At 40.1% G+C, this 23,902-nt stretch overlaps 1 protein-coding gene across 6 annotated transcripts in view; it reads right to left on the bottom strand.

Moving 5' to 3' along the window:
* Positions 1 to 23,902, bottom strand: part of TPRG1 (tumor protein p63 regulated 1) — a 135,591-nt gene that overhangs the window by 45,250 nt on the left and 66,439 nt on the right. For all 6 annotated transcript variants that reach the window (XM_054713825.1, XM_054713824.1, XM_054713828.1 and 3 more), the window contains one exon: positions 20,633 to 20,809. In XM_054713825.1, the coding sequence (XP_054569800.1) occupies positions 20,633 to 20,809 (177 nt within the window). The remainder of the gene's footprint in view (positions 1 to 20,632; positions 20,810 to 23,902) is intronic.

The raw sequence follows: 23,902 nt of genomic DNA, 5'->3' as shown, positions 1-23,902 counted from the left end.
AAGGCTACATGTTTCACACAAACCTCTTGCTCCATGTTATTTCCTCTCTATCCTTCTGCTGCCAAACCACCACAGTTAATTCCTCCTCGAACAGCGTCTCACCCAGTGCTGCAATTATAGTGGAGACAGAAATGGAGTTGGAAATGAAGTAATGAGGAAGCACAGAGAGGAGGCCACCATGATTCATCCCAAAAGCATGTGGGGTCATTAAATCTATACATGTGGTCCACTAGTCCCTAATTTTACCCACTAACTGAAAGAAAGAAGAAATGAAAATTAGGTGTTTTGAGAAAACCCTGTATCTGTTGGTCCCTTTCTGAGAAAGCAGCTTGCTGAAAAGTGCCAACCTATCATCATAAATAATCCCATGTTATTATTTAGAATATCCATAAGCCAAGACCAGAAAGAGTACAATGTTCCCTACTTAGCATAGTTCAACTGTACAATGGTGCAAAGGCAATACTCTTTCAGTAGAAACCATAGTTCAGATTTTGAATTTTGACCTTTTTCTGGGCTAGTGACATGAGGTGTGATAGCAGCAGGGAGTCACGGGTAGTAGCAGCTCCTAGTCAGCTTGCAACCATGAGGGTAAATAACCATACTCCGCAGTGTACTGTGCTGCCAGCATTTTTGTGTTGTGTGTGTTTTGTTTTTGTTTTTTTTTTTATATTCTTATGTGTTTGTCTCATCTACAAAATGTCCATCTGAGTATGTCTCCTGCCCCTGGTGAGAAGAGGAAGGTGATTATTCTCTTAGATAAAACTCAAGAAAATTGCCCAACTGAAGGCAATGTATGTGTTCTGAGCACACTTAAGGTCAGCTAGGCTAAGCTCTGATGCTCAGTAGATTAGATGTATCAAATGTACTTTTGACTGATGATATTTTTCAACTTGAGATGGTTTTATCAGGACATAACCCCACCATAATTCCAGGAGCATCTATATAGGAACTGATAACTGGTTTGCACAGTTTGTAGTTAATGCACATGGTCATTTTTGCCTTAGACATCAATACTTTATTTAACATGAGTTTGAGGCAATATTTCAGCACTTGTCATATGGCCTGAAATTTTCCAAAAGATAAAAGGTAGAAACTATTACATCAAGAAATGTTGCTCCTGGCCTGGTTTTATGGAAATTTGGCTTTCTAGTAGTGACCCAACACTGAATTCCACACATTTCCCCTGAAACATTTTTCTCCTGACTGCTGTATTCCTCTTAATAGCAGCACCATTCTCCTTGCCTCCCAGACTTCCAATTATAGCCATTTTTAACTCCTTTTCTCATGCTCCTCCCCCTCTGCAATTCTCACCCTAGTCCCCAGTTATAGCATCAAATCAACATCTGCTGCTACTGCTTCTTCTGTAGGAGTAACTATCTCTACATCCTCATAGACATCTGAATAGTTCAGGTTCTCACTGTCTTCCCTGTTCTATTGCAGCAGCTTCCTATCGGGTCTCCCTTCCTCCCTCATTGTCCTGCTCCCATCCTTCAGCAGGAATCTCTCCTCCCAGGGTTCCTTGTATTAGTAATCACACAAACTATTTTCAGGGTCTTATTGGAGCAGCATCTCTCATTTCTTCCACCTCGAAAATCCTCATTCAATTCTTAAGGCTCAATTCCTTTAAAGAACTTTCCATGATTCCCGTAACTTTTGGAACAAGATGCATCTTTCAGGACACATAACTATATTAAAATAATCATATTTGACTCTTTGTCCCACAGAAGATTTTAAAGTATGAGGTTTTCTGTTTTTCTTTGAATTCTCAATAGTTTACATAATACCTGATCTAGGGAAATCATGTCGTGTGTGTGTGTGTGTGTGTGTGTGTGTGTGTGTGTGTGTTCTATCTAATAAGAGTAATATGCAAATTAACCATCACTCTGCTACACCCACAAGCCATGCCCACCAGCCACGCCCACCAGCCAATCAGGAGCGAATATGCAAATAAACCCAACCAAGATGGCTACGGCCACAGAGAGCAGGAGGGAGGCTTGGGTTTCCCTGGCAATGGAGGAAGCCAAGCTTTCCGCCTGCCCTTGCCGGCCTAGGACTCCAGTCAAGGCTACAAAGTTTCAATGATAGAAGATAAATAAATTCCAACAGAAATGGCAGCAGCCATGAAGCTGGAAGAGCAGGAGGGAGGCTTGGGTTGCCCCCGGTGATGGAGGAAGCCAAGCTTTCCACACATCTTGGCTGGCCCAGGCCTCCACTTAAGGCTACAAAGTTTCAATTATAGAAGATAAATAAATCCCAACAGAAATGGCTGCCACCATAGAGCAAGCAGAGGTCTTGGCTCTGCTCCAGGCTACAAAGTTTCATTTGTAGAAGATAAATAAACCCCAGATACCAGTGTCTCCGCTTGGGCCACCAGGGGGCGTGGCCAGCCTGCAAACCACCACAGGCCCCTCGCCCAGGCCGCTCCATGCCCCAATGGAACCCCCACCCTGATCTGGGACATCTTTCAGGGCAAACCAGCCAGCCCCCACCCATGCACCAGCCCTCTATCCTATCTAATAAGAGAGTAATATGCAGATTGACCATCACTCTAACACACAAGATGGCTGCCCCCATGTGGTCAAAGATCCTGTCCCCATGTGGACACAAGATGGCTGCCATAAGATGGCCAGCAGGGGAGGGCACTTGGGAGGGACCAGGCCTGCAAGGGAGGGCAGTTGTGGGCGATCAGGCCAGCAGGGGAGGGCAGTTAGGGGTGACCAGGCCAGCAGAGGAGGGAAGTTGGGGGCGACCAGGCCTGCAGGGAAGGGCAGTTTTGAGGGACCCAGGCCTTCAGGGGAGAGCAGTTGGGGGGCACCAGGCCTGCAGAGGAGGGCAGTTAGGGGTGACCAGGCCTGCAGGGGAGGGCAGTTAGGGGCAATTGGGCTGGCAGGGGAGCAGTTAGGCATCAATCAGGCTGGCAGGGGAGTGGTTAGGGGGTGATCAGGCTGGCAGGCAGAAGCAGTTAGGGGCAATCAGGAAGGCAGGCAGGCGAGCAGTTGGGAGCCAGCAGTCCTGGATTGTGAGAGGGATGTCCGACTGCCTGTTTAGGCCTGATCCCAGTGAGATCGGGCCTAAACGGGCAGTCAGACATCCCTTGAGGGCTCCCAGATTGGAGAGGGTGCAGGCTGGGCTGAGGGACACCCACCCCCCATGCACGAATTTCGTGCACCAGGCCTCTAGTATGTGTGTGTGTATGTGTGTGTATATATATATATAATGGATTCACTTCCTCATTTAAAATTCAACTGTAGCTTCCATGCTATCAAGAATGTACAAACATTTCTCCATCCTTCATCTGGCCCTATTTCTAGCCTTATCATTAACTATGCATTCATTACACTCAAGCAAAACGGCACCCACTCACTATCCTCTGCATTTTCCTGGTATTTCTTGACCACATGACTCTATTCTTGCTACACCTTCTACCTAGACCAGGTTTTTTCCCTGGCCCTCTCTTTAGATACCTACTCCTTACCATATCCTGGTATCCCTTCTTTAAAGGTCGTGTCATATACCACTTCCTTATATTTCCCAGATACAGCCACAGCTATATGAATTCACTATAGTGTCAACTCCTCTGCAATGACATAAGCTTATTGCACTTTAAAGCATAGCTGTTCATAATCTCTGCTAATGAAATATGCACTGTTTCTAGTGCTGACTATGATGCTTAGTTCTATATCATAACACCTAACACAGTGATGTACATGTATTCACACCCAATGCATGCTTATTCTATTTGAACAGATTGTTTGAACCTGACTTGAAATGTTACTTTTATATGTGTACTGCTTGGTGTCTGAACCAAGTTGTCAAGCAGAAGCTTGATTTAGAGGCATTCAGTCAAAAAGGAAAAGGCCTCAGACCTCCCTAGAGGGGATACATTTTTTATTCTGTTCTTCTGAGAGCAATCAAAAAGCATAAATGCATGCAGTACCTTAACCTCAATAAATATTTGATAAGAAGGTTTGTGTATTATAATTATTGCAGTCAATAACGAACTTTTATTTTTATACATGTATCAAAATTCACTGAACTCCCAAGATATGCTCTTGGAAAAACTTAAGAGGTTCTTATTTGTTTTAGAAAAAGAATAGATCAAAATTAAATTTAAGGTAAAAAATTGATAACTATTTGCATGCTTTCAAATATGGCAAAAATCAGTCAACTCTCTCTAAATGTTTTTAAACTGATGAGAAATACCTATTGTCAAGTTGAAGAACAAGCCTAATTCCCTTTAGTTCAGAAAAAAAAAAAAAAACAGCATGCAAAACACCAGAAAGTGGAGATTCTTTTGCAAAAAAATTAAATCATTGCTTAAAGTTTACTGAAATTATGTTTACATTAGGAAATTGATACTCTGATATCATGGTCTTAGAGAATTCTCAGTGCTACTCCCTAGGTCACATGCTTCAATTCCCACTCTCCTCATTACACACATGAGAATCAGTGAGTTTACTGTCCCTTTAAATAGATGTTCTGATTTAAGTTCTACATAATATAAAATACTCCCAAGAAAGGTTGACACTAACATTGAAATTTTTCTAGACAGGCTGTACAAATGGCAATGAGATTTTTTCCTATTCCAGAGAAAATATTTTATGTAATGGGACTTAGAGACTGGATTTCATATCCCATCATTAAGGAATTCCCCTCCAGTGATTCTGAGATGCCCCATTCCTTCAATATTTTCATTTCACTTTAGCTGGGGGGAAAATAAATGATGAGAGTGTGACAGAAGTAGGTGGGAATAATGCCCATCTCAGTTCTAACAGACTCCTGAGTCTGGCTCATTCACCCTTTTACTGAAAATCCCTAAGGGATCAGTGAAAAATATCGGAGTGCAAAAATTTTATAAACAAATGATGTGAAGTATCAAGGCATTTGGGGTTCAAAATAACCTGTCATAAGGCCATTTTTTCAACACACATTTTTTTTTTTTTTTACTGGCTTCCAGACAAATGCATTATTTCCTCATAGGAGTGGGCAGACACTATCTTAGTCATCTTTTTTGTGCTGGTCAATGCAAAGATCCCAGGGGCAACTTTCAATTTGCCCAGGCATGCTCAACATTTCTGTGGGTTTTCTCTGTGTGTGCTTTTAATTCAATGATTGTTAAGAACATTGCAGGCAAAAGCTAAAGGTGACCACAATGCAGGCCCATAGTATGGAAGCAGGGGCTCAGTGGGACTTGACAAGGCTCAGGTGCAAGGAGAATTAAGTACTGATTTTCTTCTGTAGGCTGATCAGTGAGGAGCAGAGATAAAGAAGGGAAGGTGGAAATATTGGGCCAGATTCATCAGATGAGTGTATCAACTATTTATTTTAAAATGTGAAGGAGAAATAACATAAAAGGATGCTACCTTCAGCCTCTGCTATGGGAAATGGATTGAATTGTTCATTAGGGACAATGGGAACAAAACTAGGATTAGAGCTCAAGTCTCCTGAGGCTTGCTATGGCTTCCAGAATTACAGATGAAGGAGGGCATGAATACTTGGATTTTCAAATACTGTAGGATATCCTTCCTGATCGTCTCCTCCCCTGAGTACCCCAAGTCTACTTCCAGCAGAACTGGCCACACCATTCTGCAACTGACATTTCACTTTTCTGTGTCTCCAACAACACTGAACTCTCCAGAGCTCAGCACAGCATTTGGCATATAAGAGGAACTAAATAGTTGTTGAATTATTGAACTGACTCTTGATTCTGTGAAGCAACAGAGAAAAATACTAGAACCAAGATGTGACAGATTCAAGAGGAGCTTATTTTAACTCAATACAGGAAAAAACATTCTAACCACAAACTCCCTGAGTGGGACAGGCAAGGTGAGAAGTAGTGAATTCTCTTTTACCAGAAGCTTTTTAACAGAGGCTGGATAGTCACCATCAGGGTTACTGGAGAGAAGAAGCTTCTTGGTGGTCTCCAATTAAAGATCTATGACTATTCCATTCCAGACCCCAGGCCTCATTTATCTGAGAGAAGAGTCTCTAGTGCCACCTTCCTGTAACCTGGGGTAATTTATAAAGGTCTATCCTTGTCAGAGTTGACAAATCAACTTGCTGATACTATTTAGTATTGAGCCCTTGCAGTGTAAAAACAAACAAACAAACAAACAAACAAACAAACAACACCAAACTTAGCGGGAGAGGTCTATGGTTAGGAATTCAGCTTCATCTTCCACTATTGAATTGACTTGACTTAGAAGAATAACAGTTTACCCTACACTAGAAGCATGATACAGACATAATAAACTGGGATCTCAATATATACTAAAAGAAAAAAATCAAATCTTAAAACTAATCAGGACTTATAGATTATATGAACTAAAATGTTCACATTTAGGCCTCAAAAGGATGCATCTATAATCACACAGCTGGTGCCAGGCATAGTTGGCACAAAATTCCCCTGATTACAAGGCCAGAATTCTTTTCATTACTCAATGCTGTGAAGCCCACTATAATATAACACTTAATTATACAGGTTCAGGAATACAAGTCAAAGCAGATCCCAAATGTAATAATAGATGCTAAAACTACATATGGCAAAAGTGTGCTATAATGTGGTTAACTTATGACGTGAATAAATTATAAAGGGATTGATTGCACAGTATTTTCCCATTGAGGACTGAGTTGTACTTCTATATCATGTGAGTAAGCTGTGCTGTAAACTCTGTAACACATGATCTCATTAAAATTCAAACCAAATGAGGGACATCAGGGCATCGGTGTATAAGAAAGGCAAAGTATACAAGCAATACATTAGGCTTTTGAGTATACTAGCTCTTTTAGACTGACCCATTGCCCATCAAAGTATGTATTATTATGTCCATTTTGAAGATGAGAGTAGAGCTCAGAGACATCAAGTGTTTAACCTGCTGTTATCTACTAGTAAATGACAGTCCAGATTCAAATCCACATATATTTGGTTCCCAAGGCCAAGCTTCTTCCTGGGAGATCAGGACATACCAGTCATCCATGCCTCTGTAAATAAGTTTGACTTTACATAAGTAACTCTTCCTATTTGGGTCTTAGATAATTTCTAAGGTCTATTCTAGTTCCAGATGTTCTATTACACAACTTCAGATATTCAAGATTTGAAAAGAATTTCTTATCTATATTCTATCCAAAAACAAATAGTGTAAAACATAAGCATGCACAATACCTGAGATTTCTAGATTACTTTCTTTTCTATTTCCTACTAGGGATCATTTAGCAAGGTTTGTCTGAACATTGGCACCCATGGAGGGCCTTTAGTGAAGAAGCAGCAGATTCACAGTTTCATTATGTACATGATGGGCCAGCTTCAGGAGGTATCTTCCATATGCAGGACTCTGTAAACAGCTGCAGCTTAAACAGGCATTATCCTAAGTGTAAGCAGGAATTAGCCAGTGCTGAAAGATGAGGGCCATCAAGTCAATGAGGACTGTCTCAACTCTGTGCACTAAGGCCTAAGGGAACTGCCTATGTAGAGAAAACAACCCATATCTTTAAGGCTGCATGATATAGTGGGAATGTCTTAGTGGGGGTAATCTGGAAACCCAATTTTACACTATTTACCAAGGACTTTAAAATGACTTCACCTTCAATCGAGCTTCGGTTTCTTCATTTGTAAAATTCAAAATTAATCAGCCTCCTGTATTTACTAGGGAAGTGTGTGTGTGTGTGTGTGTGTGTGTGTGTGTGTGTGTGAATTTAATCAAAATATGGAGTGTGCAACGGCTTTGTAGATTCCAGGACACTAAGAACTAAGAGCTGACATTATTATTCTCTCTCTAGCCTAAATGTGCCTGACACTTTCACTCGCATTGATTTATTCCCCTCAAAAACAGAGATGAGATTTTTGTCATAGGCTTTATCTTTACTTATTTAGCAGTTCTATGATAGGAAAAGAACGGGTTTGGTGTTATAAGGATCTATGTTTCTTCCCAGGTAAAGCACTGGCTGGCTTTGTGCTCTGGAGTCTGTTGATCTTTCTCTTCGTCAGTGTCCTCATCTGTGAAATGGGGATAATAACACCTCACTAGTGGTGATATTTGAATTCACAGTAACATATTTAAAGAGTGTCTGTTTCATAAATTGGAATAGCTACCATAATTATTTACCACCCTTTTAAAATGACCAGTGACAGACAACGGGAAAAGTAAGATTTCCCCCACTACCCACTACCGCCAATCCAAACCCAATCCCAGTTGCGTCACTTGTGGGGACTAGGACACACTTTCAGTGCTGATTGAACATGGGCCACCACTTTAACACATCTGCTGCCACCCAGCAACTTCCCAGGGGAACTGCATGGATTTCAGATGAGTAGAATTTTATTTTTTTAAATATATATATTTTTATTGATTTTTTACAGAGAGGGAGAGGGATAGAGAGTTAGAAACATCGATGAGAGAGCAACATCAATCAGCTGCCTCCTGTACACCTCCTACTGGGGATGTGCCCGCAACCAAGGTACATGCCCTTGACCGGAATCAAACCTGGGACCCTTCAGTCCACAGGCCGACACTCTATCCACTGAGCCAAACAGGTCAGGGCAGAATTTTAAAGGATAGTTGTTTAAAAATTCTAAGAAGCAATGAGAGAAACCTTTCTTGAAAATCTCTTCCCCAACAATGACAATATACAAACATATGAGGGGTTAAATGCTTGGACTGGGTCCAGTTCAAAACTCCTGACACTGATATTCAGGCATGTTTTCTTTCATATGATATAATTTCTGTAAAAACCACCTAGCCGAAACCGGTTTGGCTCAGTGGATAGAGCATCGGCCTGGGGACTGAAGGGTCCCGGGTTCGATTCCGGTCAAGGGCATGTACATTGGTTGCGGGCACATCCCCGGTGGGGGGTGTGCAGGAGGCAGCTGGTCGATGTTTCTCTCACATCGATGTTTCTAACTCTCTCTTCCTCTCCCTTCCTCTCTGTAAAAAATCAATAAAATATATTAAAAAAAAAACACCTATACTCCTCTTTTCTCCTCATGATATCATTTATTATTATTTTTAAGAGTACCCAGATAAAAAGTTCATATTATTTTGAAGGACACCAGAAGATCATAAACTTTGTTTTCATTGCTCTGCAAATGTTTTAAAAATGTACAGAGAAGAAAGAAGACAGTCAATAGCCAATTTGGAGGGAGCTCATTTATGGAAAATCAAAACCCTAATTCCACATCTGCTATCTTCCTAACCAATGCTCCATTCCCTAGATGAGTCTAAAGAGCAGATTCCCAGTACTCTGATGACATGAGAAGAAAACCCAAACATGCTAGAACATAAATATTTAGGTCAATGAACAACCTCCTTAGTTATTTACCCATCTTTAAGTTCTACTCTCAGCTTTGTCCTTGGGTGTCTTGAACAGAGTCCCACAAGACCACATTTTTAAAAATATATATATATTTTATTGATTTTTTACAGAGAGGAAAGAAGAGAGATAGAGAGTTAGAAACATCGATCAGCTGTCTTCTGCACATACTGGGGATGTGCCTGCAACCAAAGTACATGCCCTTGACCGGAATCGAACCTGGGACCCTTCAGTCCATAAGCTGATGCTCTATCCACTGAGCCAAACCAGTTAGGGCAAGACCACCTTTTATATCTACAAAACCAGGGAGATTGGATCAGACACTAAGATCCCTTCCAGCTTCTGTTTCTTATAATATACTCTCATTTGTTAAAGTATAATAACAGCACCTTAGAAGAATTCAAACACATCACAACTAACAGGGTTTTTTCCTGCAATAAATTAGCAGAAACAAATCCTGAACTTAGACTCTCTGTCAAGTGTCCCCCAGTCCCCATGCCATTCCTCCAGATGGCTTCTCACTGAAACATGTCCTACACAGCCCCTGGGCTCAACCCAATCTGTTGAACAAGCCTCTTATCACTTGAATTTAAGCTGCTGCACATGGGTAAGGTCTCCCCTTTCTGAGACAACCTATGTCAGTGGATAATAATACAATCCCTAAGGAAAAGGGGTCCAAAGAGTTAAAAACAAAACCAAAATAATGTATAGCTGGTGATTAAGAGATGATTCAGAAAACCATGGGGATAGTCACAGCATGGGACTTCAATGCCACATGTTGTTATGGAAAATTATTAGAATGGATCTTAATAAGAGGATCAAAAACACTGAACTTTGACCCAGAAAGTTAGGTTAGTCTTTTTACTTGTCTTATGACCTATCTTTTTGTGTTTGTTTGTTGTCTTTTTTTTGCTGTGTTTTTTTGTTTGTTTGTTTTTGTTTTTGTCCTCTATTCTTTTCTTAAGAAACAAACTGAGGATGTTGGGTTAATTCTTTTTTTTTTTAAATATATTTTATTAATTTTTTACAGAGAGGAAGAGAGAGGGATAGAGAGTTAGAAACATCGATGAGAGAGAAACATCGATCAGCTGCCTCTTGCACACCCCCTACTGGGAATGTGCCTGCAACCAAGGTACATGCCCTTGACCGGAATCGAACCTGGGACCCTTGAGTCCACAGGCAGACGCTCTATCCACTGAGCCAAACTGGTTTCGGCTTTGTTGGGTTATTTCTAAAGACCGAGGACTCAAAAATCAGTTATAAGATTAAATTGCTAAATCCTAATAATCTTATTCAGTGAAAATATAGAAAGAAAATATGTAAGAGGATTCTCTCCAAAGAGAGAACAGAAAAGTTAAATTGATTGGGCCCTAAAAGCTAACATCTAAATATTAATTACAAGTAGAAAGGGCAAAGTTAAGATGCCCTATGTCTAAAATATCCAAATTCCTTAGCTTCCCAGACACTGTGCTTAGATTCCAGAAAGGATTAGCTCTTTTTTAGAGAACCAATTTCTCTCTTTAAAGCCAAATCCCTGACTTGGATTCCATTTGTGCTTCAGAATCTGCCATAAGACACTAAAGACTCTGGTACTTCCCTTAAGAGATGCAGTATATCTAACACTGGCGGGTTTTCTTGTTATTCAGAGCAATAGATTTTTGTAGAACCTCAAACTGGATGCCCTCACACTAAGTCCATAGTGAGCAGTGTCAGTTTGGGGGTGATTCTCAAGCATTTCCCAGCTGGGATGGGATAGTGCCCTCTGCAGGAATTCTTAGGCAATAACTTCCTAAGGAGGTATTTCTCATTTAAATGTAACCTCCTGGCAACCAAATATTTATCTAGAAGAAATTGGGAGTGGCCCTGTCCAATCAGGCACCTGGGTTCAGTCCATTACTCAAAAATAACAGGATTGAGGCATTTGGGGAACGCCTCCTCCCAGAGATTTGCCAAGAAATAGCTCAGTAATTCCCCACCATCGACCTATCCCTGTCAACACGCCTCCCTGGGCATTATGAATGAGTGGACAGCACCACACCCTAGATCAAATCCAGGGCATTCTTGGCACAGATCCCCAAAGGCAAAGTCAAGAGCATACATGACAAAATCCTTGCCTGCTGCCCAGTTCATCAGAGTCTATGATATAACTTGATCCTTGCTAAGGATGGTAGGGCCATAAACCCCAAGGCAATTCTGTTTTCAGACTTTATCTCCATCCAAGCAAATCTGAAGTGACTTTGCACTATTGGAGTTTGGGGGCATTAGTCAGTATTGCACACAAGAGGTTGATTCTCAGAATCTCATATATTACCTCTCCTTTCCACACTCAGGTCAAGCATCCAATACCTCTCACCAGCACTGACTCAAAGATCTGATCAAACTATTCTGTGCTCCAACCCATCTCACACACCACTACCTGCTTTAATCATTTACTCACCATTTATTGTGTACACAGCAGTGTGCCTTTCACACATAAGTGTTGTGCTACCAGCTGTAAGGACACAAAGATGCACAAAGCCGCAATGCTCTAAAACCTTTATGATTCTCATTAGCCAATGAAAATATATAAAACTGCCATTTAACACTGCCTGTGAACAGGTTACCCTCCCTCCCGTCTCTCTCCCTGCATTCTCCCTATTTCCCAGTCAAGCAGGAGACTCCTCATAGTTTCTGGGGAAAAAAAAGAAAAAAGAAAAAAAAAGAAAAAAAACTTTTTATACTTTGGTATTAACACCTATTTTGAAAATACTCTTCCCCAAACCTATAAATTATCTTACCATTTTCTACCAAAGTTTATCAGTCTATTGTCTCTTTAGCAACAATTCCCACCCTTAAAAAATAATTGGCTCATCTGTACTCTTCTATTATGTTGTTTATATACTTCATTTAGGGTTTGTCATGCTATGTGTTATATGATCTCAGGCTACTTGAGGGCAAGACCAATATATAATTCACTTATCTTTCCCTACAGAGGTTATGAGACCATTGTCCTCCGTTTGTTGAATCACCTCACTGAAACTATTAGAATTAAAACTTGTTTCCAGAATCTGGATGCAGCAATTTCAAATTTACCCCAAAGGAGAAAAAAATGCAACAAAAACACACAATGACTGTAACTACATAAAATAGCTAAAACAACTTTTTAATTTAAAAAGTCAATAAATATTAATTACCTGATGCTCTTAATTATACATTAGGTTTTGCATTAGAACTAACTTCCTCTGCCTGCTGGCCCATCTAAAATGGTACAAAATATAACCCTAGGTGTTTAAGGTCACTTCTCTATGCATACCTGTAGAGTCATCCCTTTTGACTCTATACGCTTTGTGCTTGGTCTGATTGATGGATACCATCTTGTTCCTAGAAGCATTTTACCATGTGCATTCTCTGCTCACAGAACAGATCCTCTATCTCCAATTAATTAGGGTTTAGGATCTCCCAAACCAATTCATCAAATCCCTATTTCCAGAAAACAGGCTCTAGCTCTCTGTTAGGTTGTCTCTGAATAACAGCCCTTGAGTTAAGTGAATGATTAACACTCCTTCCCTGTTGAACTTACAGCACAAAGTCCTATGCAGTGTAATAATGCTTAATTTAGGGAGACAGGTACTGTGCCATATTATCTTATTTACTGAGAGAGCATTTGGGGAAGGAAGGATGAGAAGCTAGGAAGTTACTCCTCAAGAAAGACAACACACTGGACTCTTAATAACCTCTCACCTCAGTTCCACCTAATGAAAATGTTTTCCTTGTGTGTTTAAAACTATACTTTATTTGATGAGGTAAACACTCTGTTGGCTGGATAATCTAGTAATCTGGCACACCTAAATGAAGAATAATTTAACCCACTTCATAACTGATTGAATATTTTTAACAGGGAAATAAAGAATTATATGATATAAAATATGAAATATATGGCTAAGTCAAGAGAGTTTGGAATAATAGAAGAGCAAGGGGGTGTGAGAAAGGAGAAGAATATGTCAGTTGAAATTGGAAAAAAGTGAATCGAACACTAACTGGCCTATTTTCTCTTCTCTTGTTCTATCTTTCTATTAGTCTGCAAAATAAATGCACAACAGTTCTAGGTCTGCTGCCAATGTTAAACATTTCCAAAACAAAAACTGTCATTGCTTATAGTGTCCTTTGACTGCTGACAAGGAGTTCTGTGGTTCTTATTTCATGGGAGCAAAACTGGAAAGAACATTATAAAATTGTCATGAATCATTGGCCTAGAGATCTTGAAGGTCACTTATTTTAACCCCTTTCATGTTACATGGGGTCAACTGAGGCTTTGAGAGGGGAAACACCTTTCTTTTAAGGATGCACAGAAAACAGAAGCCAGGATAAAGGGTAGAATTCAGATTTTTCCATTACTAGCTCAGAAGTAGTCTTCATGTTGCATTTTTAAGGAGTCATATTCACTTACCCAGGATTACCAAGGGCCAGTGCTCTTCTTTATTAGAGTGAATGAACTAAAAAAAGAGTTTTCCCATCCCACCCTGCCTCTCCATTCCCATACCCATTCCAATCACCTCCCAGAACCCTGCTGCCTCCACTTCTTAACCTAAAATATTTCTCAAGAACTCAGGTGAACTTAGCAGGTCTCTTAGTTTGGAGTAAAATGCTTTAGCATCAAGATGCACATCTGATTTTAATCCCCTAGAGCTATTTCCATCATCACTGACAAAACCTTGTGTTTATATAATACCTTTCCCCAATAAGCAAAGGGTGATTTATGAACATTATCTCATTACACAATAAGTAATTATCCTAAGAGATAAGTGGGCAATTTTATTTGCTTTATACACTGAATCAGACTCATTTCCCAGCAATTTCAGAGACAGTCTTATAGTTTAGAGTAAAAGCTTTCAAACTTATTTTAACTGTGAACTCCTTCATTCTCTAGTGAATGCCAGTGCAGTGACAGGTAACTCTAACTTCTCCAAAATGCTATAACTCATCCACATCTAAATACAGAATTAACCTCCATGTCAGTGGCTCAGGCTGTGTTAGCTTGTTTATAGTTCCTCAGAGGTACCAGGTTCCTTCCTTTGTGCATATCCCTCCTCTACCCAAAATATTCTCTCCATAACCTCCTTCACTTTGTAGGTGCTTACTCAATTCCAGCTCCAGATTCCCTTCTTCACAGAAAACTGCCTTGATCTTTACCCTCCAATTTGGGTCTAAATCCTGTAATAAATATTCTGATGTCTTTCATGTGGTAGGCTACCTCTCAGATGACCTCCAATAATGTCTACTTTCGGACAGCCATGCCCTTTTGTGATAGCCTACCTTAGTGTAAGTCACATCTAGTGAAAAGAGGTGGCAGAGGTGATGAGCTGTCACTTCCACAATTAGGTTACCTGAAGACTGTGGCTTCTACCTTTCTCAACTTCTCTTGCTATCTCTTAATTTCTCCCTTGCTCTCTCTTAGAGAAGCCAGTAGCCATATTGTCAGTAGCCTTAGGGAAGGGTTCACATGGTGGGAATGGATATGTTTGGCCAAACTCCATTGAGGACCTGAGCCTGCCCACAACTATACCAGTGAGCTTAAAAGCGGTCCTCCCTTGGTTGAGCTTTGAGATGCCACGGCCCCAGTGACATCTTCATTGAAGTTTTGGAGAGATCCTGAACCAAAGGATGCAGCTAAGTCATACCCATCCATATTCCTGACTCCGAAACAGAAACAATAAATATCTTGTTACATGGCAATAGATAACTCACACACTTCCTATATCTCTTCTTCAAAACACCACCATTGTTGTAATATTATACTTACTAGTATGATTATTTTATTACTGTCTTTGCCCTCCTGACTGTGAGCTCCATGATGGAATAAACTCTCTTTAGCACAATTGTATCACAATATTCAGCACAGCAACTGGTGACTCAAGTGCTGAATAAATGTTGGTTGTATGAGTAGTTTCTCCCAACCATCATCTTTTCCCATAGCCTATCAAGCACACTACACAATAAAACAAAGTTCACCTTCCACTTGGAGGCTCCCTATCCATCCCTCCCTCTCCCATACTAGAAAACCCAATCCAGTCATCACATGCCAGAAATTCTACTTCAGCCAAGTCTCACACCCATGCCTTCCTTATTTCACCCATTGGCCCCATTCAGGTCCTTCTGATTTCCCAACTCTACTATTAGAGAATCTCTCCCATGGTCAGCTCCTTCCTACAGTTTCTGTTTTCTCCACCCATTTCTTAAAGTGTTGCTACCCTTATCTTCCTGAAGCAAAATGCTAATCCTTTTAGGCAACTCCCCCCAAACCTTCAATATCTCATGTGCTAGTATATAACTAAAACCCAAAATCCTCATATTATTATTGTTCAAACCCATTCAGAAACATCCATCATACTTTCCCAGCAACTAGGACCCAGCCCCTTGGAAACCTGGCATGATCACACTGGCTGGGCATTTGTCTACTTATGTATGGACCTCACTGCTCCTTCCTATCTCTCTGCCCAAATTCTGCTCATCCTTTGAAAACCTGCTCAGATCACCCCTCCTTCATTATATCTTCCAACACCTCTCAGTATAAATTATTTCTTCCTCTCCTGTGCCCATGACACTGTTGGCTTTCCACTGAAGCACTAACCAAATCCTGGTCAAAGCATGAGTGTGTGTATGTGTGTGTGTGATCCCTTGAGCTTGTGAACATCTCAGGAATAGAAACCATGTCTCCTGGCCTTGTCGTGAATTAATCAGATCACTACTTGGAAAGAACATACCTTTAGGGAGCCAGTTTTCATTTTCAGAATGGTGCTGGGAGGGTGGATTATTAAATCAGTGGCTTTTCTTTTTTAAGCAAAGACCACAAACCACTTTTGAAGCCAAGAAAAAGATGTGATTGGAGGCAAATAAATCAGTACCTTTAATCCTCCACTGAGTTTGAAAAACAACAAAATGCCAGCTTCCACCAGATCATTTCTTTTTAATTAAAAGTTAGCCGAATTCTTTTATAGGGCTCAATTTTCTGGTCAAGTCAACAACAAGGAACCAATGCTATCCACCCCCCTCCCCTGTCTGCCCATCCCCACTCATGGAGTTAGGCAACCCTTGGGGGCGGCATACATTTCAGCTGTTTTCTCTGCGCTCATAATTAGATTGTCTAGACAGGAGATGTTGCTGGAGAGATAGAAAATATTTTACAAGGTGTTCCGCAGAACCACTCTTATAACAGTGATTAGAACACACTGACAGACGCGAAGCCAGCAGAATCAACCTGGGCCACGAGCCGATTTCACCAGAGCAAAGCAGAGGCCCTTTGAAGCTCTTGTTTGAGGATCAGAGGCCAAATTAGAACGCTGGGGGCACAAAGAAGCTTCCTGGCCTTTGGACCCCAGGGAGCAAGGCTGAGACTATGGAGTAATGTCTGGAATGCCCTCCTTCACACCTCCAGGTGTCAACAGAGGGGTGGGGGGAGGGGGGCGGTGCACCTAGCTGCTGTTTTCGCCAGCATCTCTACAGAGAGGCTGGTGGTGACCACCACAAGCAGTTTCTGAGGCCTCACTTTTGCAGCATTGCCTGTCCCTTAAATTTGCAGAATGCAAACTTTAACAGCAAATTTGAAATGGAAAGATAAGTGTGTGACGCCTACTCTCACAGGAAGACATTTCTCGGCCTGACCTTCGCTCTCAGCTTTTGTTAGCTAATCAATGTGCAAATAGCAATATTTTCCAGCAGAAAACCTCTTTAGAAACATTTTTTTTTCCATAGGAGTAATTGATTAGGTAAATCATTTAGCCCTCTAAGATGAATGACTTTTGGAAAATTGCTACACCAATAGAGGAGTAGCACAAAAGCACAGAGTTTGAAGACCAAAACAAAAAACAAACAAAACAAACAACAACAAAAAAACCCTTAGAGATTTTTAAAATGAGGAAGCTGAGAGATTCAGCAAGGAGAGGAGAATTATATTAAGAAAGTGGATGAGGCTCTAGGTCCCTGATGCTTACACCAGTAAACCAGTGTCTTTCTATCAAACCTACTATAAAACCTTGCCTCCTCTAAATACTTACTACATACCAGACACTTTTCTAAGCATTTTATATTATCTCCTTTAATTCTCAACACAGACTGAGATAGATACCATTACCCTCTCCAGTTTACAGAGGGGACTGAGGCCAGGACTGTGGTCTGACTATTCTAGGTCACTAGAAGCAAATGTAGGACTGGCTCCCAGGCGGCCTTCAAACCTGCTCTCTAACAAGACTCGACCTCTTCATCACAGAGTTCAGATGGGAACAGAGCTAAAGAGAGGGGGCCCATTTACTCTGAAAAACTACAATGCATTTGAGGATTTGTGAATCAGGTGCATGACAAAGGGAGGATTTGAAATCAGATAATCTCCTGTTTCAGACCCCACCACCCCCTATTTACATGATTACTGACAAATCATCTGATTACTCAGAGTCAGTTTTCTCATCATTATCTAGTGTGGGCATATTCAAAAATAGGGGACAGGGGTGATTTGACAAGTAAATAGAAATTTTTAGAACTCTTTAAGTGAAACTTAAACTTACTTTATTTTTTACACTTTGCAATTTATAAAACACTTTCACATCCATCATTTAAATCTACAATGAACTGAATGATAGCCCTGGCAGAGATGTTCTATTATTGACATTTTATAGATTGAATATTGAGAGCTCAAGTAAAGTGACTTGTCCAAATTTAAACAGCAAGAAATTTACCTGGTTACAATTAGTAATAGCTCTACCCTTATGCTTAATTCTCATAGAAGCCTCATCTTCTTCTCTGTCCCACAGTTTGGATTATGAAATTAATTTTTAATTAAAATCTGGGAATGAGTTTAATTATAATAGAAATAAGATTTAGGGTTTGCATCTCAGAAAAGGAGAGATAACAAAAGATAGGTACCAGCAACTAGTTACACTGGTGGATAAAACAGGCCTTTTACCATTTCCTGGTTTTGTCTCTAGGGAATGTTCTAATCCTAGGAGAATCTGCCTTCATCGCACAAATAAATGATCCACAGCCTTTAGTTGTCTCTCTTCATTGTCTCTCTCCCTTTACACTGAGCCAAAGGCAAACAGTGAATAAAATAAAACAACTCTGTTTTGTAAGCACCAGTACGTGGGATGTGCTGGCACATGTTCTGCTAAGTTCCAATAGTCCTCTTTGTGAATTCTTAAGAGAAGCAGAAGCTACATTAACAGTAGTTATCTTCACCCAGAGAGACAGAGAAGAGGAAAGAGGATGACAAAACAGGCAGGATCATAGAGCAAAGGAGAGAAGGGAAAGGAAAAGAGAGGAAGGGAGGATAAGGGAAGGGGAGAGAGAGAGATAACATATTATTTATTCAAAAGAAAGAATACTGAACAAAGAATTGGAAAAACTGATTTTAAAACCCAGCTTCAATACTAATTAGCTGATGGTTCTGAATCCCTGAACCCCTTTTGGTCTCACATGTCTCATCTCTAACATGTAGTCAATCAGCCCTACTAATTCTTGCATGTTGAAGATCAATGGCACAGGGGAGGTAAAAAGCTCTTGGCAAACACTGCCAATATCACCACCTGCAAGCTAGTGGGTGCTAATGTTAAATCATTGCATTTTCTCATAACAAGGGGATTTGCTCAGACTGCGTCCAGGCTTTCCTCTGAAGTCAGTTTACGATTATTTAGATGATTTTCCCTTGCCTCTTCCTCCTTTTTCTGACCTTTGACCTTATAACAGTGACTTAATATGCAACCAAGAAGGGCCAACTGACTTGGAAGTATAGATAACAATCAAATTAATCTACTTAGTTTCATGTTAACAAAAGCTTTTATCTGGGAGAAAATCAGAACTTGTTAACACCTGATATCTTTGAGGCATATTACAAAGTGCTTTCAAGCTATCTCATTAGAGCCTTACAATAAGACTGTTAATGAAGCAGAATGACAACTAATATGAATGACTCTTTGATAGATGAGGAAGCAAAGTTAACAGTTGTAAAATTGTGACTGAAATCCAGGACTCCTAGTCCAAAACTCTACTATGAAAGTTTGCTAAAAAACTGAGCAGAACGTAAAAAAACACCCCTTCACCACACTGTGTTCCTACCTCCAGGGGCTCAGAGACAGCCTTTAACATTTAACAGCATGCCAGCTGCTGGCACAGGCTTTCTCATTCTAACCCCAGAATGCAAATCTGGATAAAGCTGCACAAGTTAATTAGGAGGGCTGGAATTACATCAACTCTCTGTGGTAATAATTGGGTGCCTCATGGGAAATAAAATAAAATATACCATAAAAATGAAATTTGTCTGGCAAAACTAATGAAGAAAGGGAAGTGAAGGATTTGAGAATGTGGGAATAATGTGAAGAGGCACATTTCCTACTTTTTAGAGTGGAGGCTATTTAAGAAAAAACATCAGAGGAAGCATATTATTTAAATAAGTAACCATTGAAGTAACTATAATGATAATTATAAACAACTTTAAAAAATGAGTGATGTAGAAGTTTTCATCTTTTTTTCAAGAAGATGGAAGAAGTGGGTTGTCATCAATGTAAATAGGTTTATATTAGGGAGTCAGTAGATAATATTCAAAAAAGATAGGAATAAGAATGCTATGTTAAGACTTCCAATCAAGATGGCTGTATAGTTTAGACACAAAACTTGCATCTTCCCACAACCATATCAAAATTACAACTAAACTACAGAACAATCATCATTCAGAACTGCCTGAAATCTGGCTGAATGGAAGTTCTACAACTAGGGATTTAAAAAAGAAGCCACATGGAGACTGGTAGGAGAAGAAAGACAGGAACAGACTGGTCCCACACTGATGTGTGGTGGATAAAAATCAAGAGGGATATCTCTGGCTGCAGAGGTCCCTCTTGAGGAGTAATGGGTCCCAGCCCCACACCAGGCTCCCAAGCCTAGGGTCTCAGTGCTGGGAAGAGAAGTTCCTATAGCTCTGGCTGTAAAAACCAGTAGAAATTGAGTCTGAGTAAGATGGAGGGTTATTAGAGTCCCAGGCAGTTCCTCTTAGAGGGCACATGCTGATTCTCAGCCAAACAAATTGGTTGAAAAGCTCTCCTATCATGCTCCCATGGCTTTTTCCACCTCATATTTAACTATTTACTTGTCAGTTTTTCATAAATAAGTAAAAATTTACTCAAAAATGTATCCCTGACTGACATAGATTAGGAATTCAATGATTGTTTGATGAATTCAACTCTAGAGCTTCACTGTTCTCCCCTGGATTCTTCCAGCTTACAGAGCTGAATTAAACTTTGTAATTGTTTTCCCTAAATGTCCCACCCCCACTGCACCACTTTCCCAAGTTTTAAGACATCATACTCACTTGTCCAGGGACATCCCAGGGAAGGCAAACTTGCCCAAGCAGATGCGGTAGACAGCACTCAGGGGAATTCGCTGCAACTGCACACAGCTGAGCATGATGAAGTCATACTTGCAAATCAAGAGAGTCTTATCTGTGATCACCAAAATCCTCTCCTTCTCATTGTTCCAGTGATCTATCCTGTAAGTGTCATCACAGAGAGTATAGTTGATTGCATAAATTTTTCAAGTTAAATATACTGGCATTAACTGAAACATCTTTAGTAACACAGAAGATGGTAAGGTTTAATCATTCAGTAAAAAAAAAGAATACCATCTCCTCTCTCCCTCAGTCTGGCTCCATGGCCAAGGTAGGAGGAAGGGTGGAAGACCTCAGGGAGGTCTTTATGGCCAGGGAGCTTAGAGTTGGTTACCAATGATGGGATCCATTAGAAGAATAATAGTTTGTATCATGTTGGCAGTCAACTGATTCATGCTCCTCCTTATCTTTCCAGTTCTGTAGGAAACCTTCATTAAAGCACATCTTCCTTCAAGGACACCAAACACATCTCTTTGTTCTAACACAATCTTCACTACAAATATTACTCACCAGGTACTAGTTTATGCTAATCTCCAAAGATCATATTGCTGACTAGCGATAAAATGGGAACTTGAACATAGGTCCACTGATCCCCATCACTATTTTAAGCTCATCCATCCTATCATATCTTGTAGTAGAAACAGAGTGAAATGAGTGAAGTGGGATACTTATGAGCCAAGGACAAACTAGACACTAGATAACTATGTATTGAGTTGATTTGCTTCAAACTTAAAAGCCTTTCAGGGCATGCATGGAAAATTCTGAGTGTTAAAAATCTGTCCAAAAGAGAACAAGAAATAATCAGAGAAATGGCATCTGGTTAAAAGAAAATGAACATGGTCAAAAATTTCTCTCACTCACAGCCCCTTTGCTGTCTGTTTACTATAGCTTTTAATATATAGCACTTTATGACTTTTATTAGAATTGTTTTAGCACATGTCTTGTCTTCCTTAAGATACTAAAAAAAAGTGATTTGTGATTGATTTATATCTAAATCCCCACTACACAGAATCAATCTAATGTAAAGATAGTATGGGCACCTCACTCCTATCCACAGTAACCACAGTGCTATGCTTAAAATACAAAAGGAAAAATATCACTCTCTGTTCACCTTATTAAATAGCCTCTTTTCTATCCTAGGATGAAATCCAAGTTATCTCATTGGACTGCAGATCCCTGAATGGTCTGGCCCCTGCCCAGCATCATCTCACAGCAGGATGAGAAAATTCTTTGTCCAAGTCATGGTTCACATGCCTCATCCAAAGATGATTTCACAAACTCCTATATAAACTTGGCCCCCTATTACACTCTCTTAAAGCATCCTGATCTTTTCTCCTTTATAGTTCTTATCACCATTTGTAAGAAGGAATTCTGTCTAAAAATTTTAGTAACAGGTACCACATGGACACTGACAAATCAGAATGGACACCATAGTACAAAAGGTAGAGCAATGGCTGTGAGAAGGATTGAGTATCACCTGTGTGTGTGTGTGTGTGTGTGTGTACTTTCCATGAGGGCAAATGGAGACATGACTAGTATTAATCTCATTAGTGTGGGGAGATAATTAAGGGACCTGATTCTCAATTAGTGTCCTACAAGTTAACTTTTATCAGTGGCAGGGAACTAAGTCACTAAATAATTTTGGGTAACCAAAATATATTGTCATTCCTTGGTATATTCTAAAGAAAGATGAGCAGGAAAAAATTGAGGAGCTAAGTCAATGGGGGGAGTAATAGGAGGAGATATGAAAGAGAGAAAAAGGGAGAAGGATAAAGAAAAAGGAAAAGAAGAAGCAGAAGAAGAAAGGTAAGAAGGATAAGATCATTGATAGAGGTCATATCATATGTTGGCTGTTATGTACGTACTAGGAGCCCAGCACGCGATTCAAAATCATGCAGCACTGCCCACCCTCGAGTCACCGGTCTGGCCCTGCCTCCCTCTCTGACCCTTGAAGCAGCCGGGGCCACTGCTGATCAGGCCCTCCCCCAACACAGGCACGTGGAGGCCCCTGCCACCCCGCCCCCGACACTGCACATGCAACCTCCTCCTGTCCTGTCGACCCATTAATTAGCATATTTCTCTATTTTTTATATATACATAGATATAGATAGATAGATAGATAGATAGATAGATAGATGATAGATAGATAGATAAGTATTACCTCTACACCTCCCTATAACCCTTTGAAAAAAATATTATCTAAAGTCACATAGCTAGAACAGGCTAGTAGACTTAGTGGTGCAGTCTGAGAGATCTGGTTTAAATCTTGGTTCAAAAGTTTCCATCCACTCCAACAACACTACAATATTCAACCCCTATTCACTGAGTGAAGGAGAGAATTCTTAATGATCTTTTTAACACTTTCATCTTAGTCAGAAGGAGAAGGGGACTCTGAAATGTCTTATCAGATATCTACATAAAGTTCTCTAAATAAATTGCATCTATTTAGCAGTAAGTTATGAGCTGCTACCTAATAAACCAGACTTGTTTTTAGTCTAAAAAACCACAGCTTTTGGTTGAATGGTTTTATTGAAAATGTCAGCACTCCATAATGAGATTTATTTTAAAAGGTAAAGGATTTAGGGGAAAAAAGAGAATTCTTTTTAGGAACACAGAGTGTTCTGCTTTGACACAGACTCTGCATAATTTACATGTCGGGAAAGTCTGAATTCAAGTAAACATGCAGGCTTATAAATAGTTTGGGGCCACCATCTCTTGCTCCTAGGTGGTGTACTTATTTATTTATACTTCAACACACCAGTTTTTTCCAAAGAACTCATGAGGAAAACATTGAATTTCATATTCCTAATATTAACATAATTGAAGTTTTGCTGGTGATAATATCCAGCACAAATATAGTAGAAATAATAATATATTGTGTTTGTATAGCGTCTGGGATTTACAAAGTCCTTGAATATCAGTGCTCTCATTTAATTCCCACAACAACCCTTTGGACTAGATGTTATAACCCTCATTTTAAACACAATGAAACTAATGTCCAAAGTGACTTGCCCAATGTTTTACACCTAGCAACCAGTAGTGCAGGGACCTTAAATAGGTATTGAGATACCAAATTTAGCCATAGTGTTGGCTTTCTCCCCAGTATCATTCACCTCCAACTAGACCAGTAGTTCTCAACCTTTCTAATGCTGCAACCCTTTAATACAGTTCCTCATGTTGTGGTGACCCCCAACC

Source organism: Eptesicus fuscus, chromosome 3 (genome assembly GCF_027574615.1).
Source record: "Eptesicus fuscus isolate TK198812 chromosome 3, DD_ASM_mEF_20220401, whole genome shotgun sequence".
Classification (NCBI taxonomy): domain Eukaryota; kingdom Metazoa; phylum Chordata; class Mammalia; order Chiroptera; family Vespertilionidae; genus Eptesicus; species Eptesicus fuscus.
Note: the sequence above shows the minus strand (reverse complement) of the source record. Positions and strands in the feature narration are given on the sequence as shown.